Source organism: Triticum aestivum, chromosome 6B, assembly GCF_018294505.1.
Source record: "Triticum aestivum cultivar Chinese Spring chromosome 6B, IWGSC CS RefSeq v2.1, whole genome shotgun sequence".
Classification (NCBI taxonomy): domain Eukaryota; kingdom Viridiplantae; phylum Streptophyta; class Magnoliopsida; order Poales; family Poaceae; genus Triticum; species Triticum aestivum.
This window is the reverse complement of record NC_057810.1, coordinates 107,308,176-107,311,452: the sequence shown is the minus strand read 5'-3', so window position 1 is coordinate 107,311,452 and position 3,277 is coordinate 107,308,176. Positions and strand designations below refer to the sequence as shown.

At 49.0% G+C, this 3,277-nt stretch overlaps 1 protein-coding gene across 1 annotated transcript; it reads left to right on the top strand.

Moving 5' to 3' along the window:
• Positions 1-2,153: 2,153 nt before the first annotated feature.
• Positions 2,154-3,041, top strand: LOC123133686 (translation initiation factor IF-2-like). The gene has a single exon (XM_044553117.1). It carries the CDS (start codon positions 2,285-2,287, stop codon positions 2,675-2,677), a length of 393 nt encoding a protein of 130 aa, XP_044409052.1. The 5' UTR covers positions 2,154-2,284; the 3' UTR covers positions 2,678-3,041.
• Positions 3,042-3,277: the final 236 nt, after the last annotated feature.

Here is a 3,277-nt window from a genome sequence, read left to right as displayed (position 1 = left end):
AGGCCAAGGTAGTCTCCCCGGCGGCTGGCTGGGAGTATCAAGATATTTCTTGATGAGAGGTTACACCACACACCAAAATTGATCCTCAATAAATAGGGGAAAACCCCTGTGCATTACCTGAATTCTAGGAATTGAACTCGGATCGCTAGGCTGCACAATCGCATGCCAAACCACTGAGCCAAGGCTCTCTTTGCATTTCATTCTCCATATGACACAACATAATCATTAGCCACATCATACTCTATAAAGTCTTCGACCGACTCGTGCCCACCATCAGCCGCAATCGTGTCTCAATGCATTATTATGGGTTAAAAGAAGCTAGGATTAACTATGAAGGTAAAGGGCTTATTATCACTATGGCAGCAGGTAAGAAATGATAAATTTAAGTTGGTGGCTTGGTGCCACGGGTTTGGTTTGGTCAGCTTGGCACACCTTAATTTGGAATAGACTCGTGTCAATCTGTGATTGGATGGTTAGGTGGACAGTGATAACCCTAGCCCATCAAGATTAAAGTCATGATGCTTGCATTTATCCTGAATCTATTTCAAGATTTTTCCGACGATGTGTATTCAATGGAGGAGACGTTCCTGTCGATTACGAGACGTCTACGGTGACTTTGTAAAATTTCAGCATATGATATGCCGGCCCAGTCTCAGAGAGGTGGCTCATAAGGGTAGTGTGTGTATGAGTGTATGCACGTATATATGTGCGTTTGCGTCTGTACTGTGTTCAAAAAATCGGAATAGACTCCTTAGCACGCGTTGCACCAAGCGATCAAGTTCCTCAGTTCCTCACGGAGCTTGTTCTGGTGGGCTCGTCCCAAATTAATGTGATTCCTTACTAAACTCTTTCTTTCTCCATGCTTGTGCCAATGTTGCCAATCTCAGAAAAATGTTGAACCATATTATTGTGCAAAATGCTAACATGAGGCCGATCATATGTACAAGTGCCAGCGGGCACAGGAAGAAACCTACAACTTCGACTAACTGGCTATTTATTTGGCTCAAAGAAGGTTTAAGTAGGCTTTATTTTGTACTTCTAATCTTTTTTTCTGAATATTTTGTACTTCTAATCTAACCCAATTGAATTCTCACATTTATTTTTCAGAAATATCTGATGGCTCTGATTGATGGAACAAATCCTCCTCGTCGGATGCCTCAACGTAGTGCTCGTATATGTACTCCTTGTCCGTATCAATTGCTTTAAAGAAGGGACAACAAAAATTAGCACGAACATTAACAAATACTTGTCGGATGTGGTGAATCCCCTAGGGACGGTTTGTACATGTGCGGCGGATGGATGAGAGGTATGGACCGGTGGCAAGCGGAGTGGTGACTGAGTGTAGCGAATAGCTTAGCGGGCGGCCGGGGCGGTAGAGCGGCGGAGTTGGCGATGAAGGAAGTGGATGCAGAGAAAGAGGAAAGAATGGAGAAGCGGGGTTTTGGATGAGATTTTAGGTGGGCGGGGGGTGTCAAGGTTCTACGTGGCGATGATCCGGACTCCCGCAAAGCCCCCTGCCACCCACCTCCTAGTTTGCTTTCATTTTGCGAGAAAACAAATAACCGGACCGGTGCACTCACCGATGCGGGATAGTGTTAGATGACAAATTGTATCTGGATATCGTGGTCCGGACGGATGCAGATGATTTGAGGGTCCATTATGGAGATGCCCTAATGCGACGCCCTAACTGGCGTAGCTCTCATACGTGGGTCCAGTTCAATATAGGGCATCAATCAAACGGAATTGCTTTCAACAAGACCATATACATTCCCTAAAAAAAACAAGACCATATATTCCAGGCCCATTCTCTTTGTCAACCACTTAATGGGTCCAGGCAGTGAAGTGCATGTGCATTTTGTGGGCACTTCAGCTAATCGCCGTTGACTAATTGCCAGCAGAGCCGCGTCCAGACGAACGCATCCACGCCGTTGAACTGAACCGTACGTATACGTTGGATTCATTCAAAGTCTCGGAGTTCTTGCGAGTCGCAAGCGACCGGAGATGGAGCATTCCACGCGGACGGTACGTTTTGGTGGCTCGGACCGGTTCAGTGGCTAACTTGGGTCGCCCCCGAGCTTGCTCCGCGCGCGTCCACCACGCGGCACCCATGAATAGAGCACGTCAGCGGCTTCCATGCAAAAGAAACACAGCTAGCGACCCATTAAAAGACGACCGAGAAAGGGAGAAAGAAGAGAAGACCCTTTTGCGCAGTTGCACCGTTGTACGGGCCAGACCGGTCGCCAAAAGCTTGTGCTCGTCCCACCTTCGCGACAGCTAATCGGCAATGGCGTCGCCTTCACCTTCGTTCCTCCTCCAGCTGGTCCGGTACGTGTCGTCCCTCCCGAGCCAGGTCATGGGGGCGACGGCGAGGGCGCTCCCTGCAGCCTCGAGGGAAGGCGCCGGCGGGGCGATCCGTCCGTCATTCGCTGCCCCCGCGCCGCAGCGGCCAGGCGCCCCGGCAGAGGGCGCCGGCGGCCAGGGTGGGATCATCCATGAGGCTTCTCCCGTCCCGCTAGAGCTGATGAGTGCGGCGGCAAGAGCGGCGCCTCCGATGCAAGGCGCTGGCGGCAACAGGACCCATGCACCCACGGCCGGACTTATGGGGCCACAGCGGCCCGGGGCGCCCAAAGAAGGCGCCGGCGGCCGCGGCGGGATCATCCATGCGGCTTCCTCTTGATCAGCACATCTGAGGTCAGGTGCATGCACTTTCGGGATGACACGACGGATGAAGAGGAACAAGAAAATCGAGATTAGTTTAAAAAATACAGGTTCATTAATTTACTGATTCGGGTACGCACAGTTCGAGATGTAACACATGTCCAGTGTGCGTACGCGCTTCAGGTTCAGATAAATTGCCTGAATTTCGCCGGGAGTCGTAGAATCTACAAATCGACGTCACTTCACTAGATCACCCGTTGTGCCAAATGGCCCATGAGACATAAATTGGCGTTGAAGCCTATGCCAAATAATGTGGTGTTACTCGGTTTTTTATGTAAGAGGCAAGAGTTGTTGCTTCATCTATTTCTGAACATGTTTCTATATGTTGTCATAGTTAGGCTGGTGTAATATGTAAAAGATGATGTTCCACAAAGATGAAACCAACCCATAAAGACATGGAATTAGTACTTCTATATGATTAAGCATAGGTCCAGATGCGATGAATATTTACCAACCATACAAACTAAACCCAGGCTTGGTAGCCTTAACCCTAATGATAGGTATATTAAACATGTTTACTCGATGATGATGCTTAAGAGAAGTGACCCACATGGTGGGC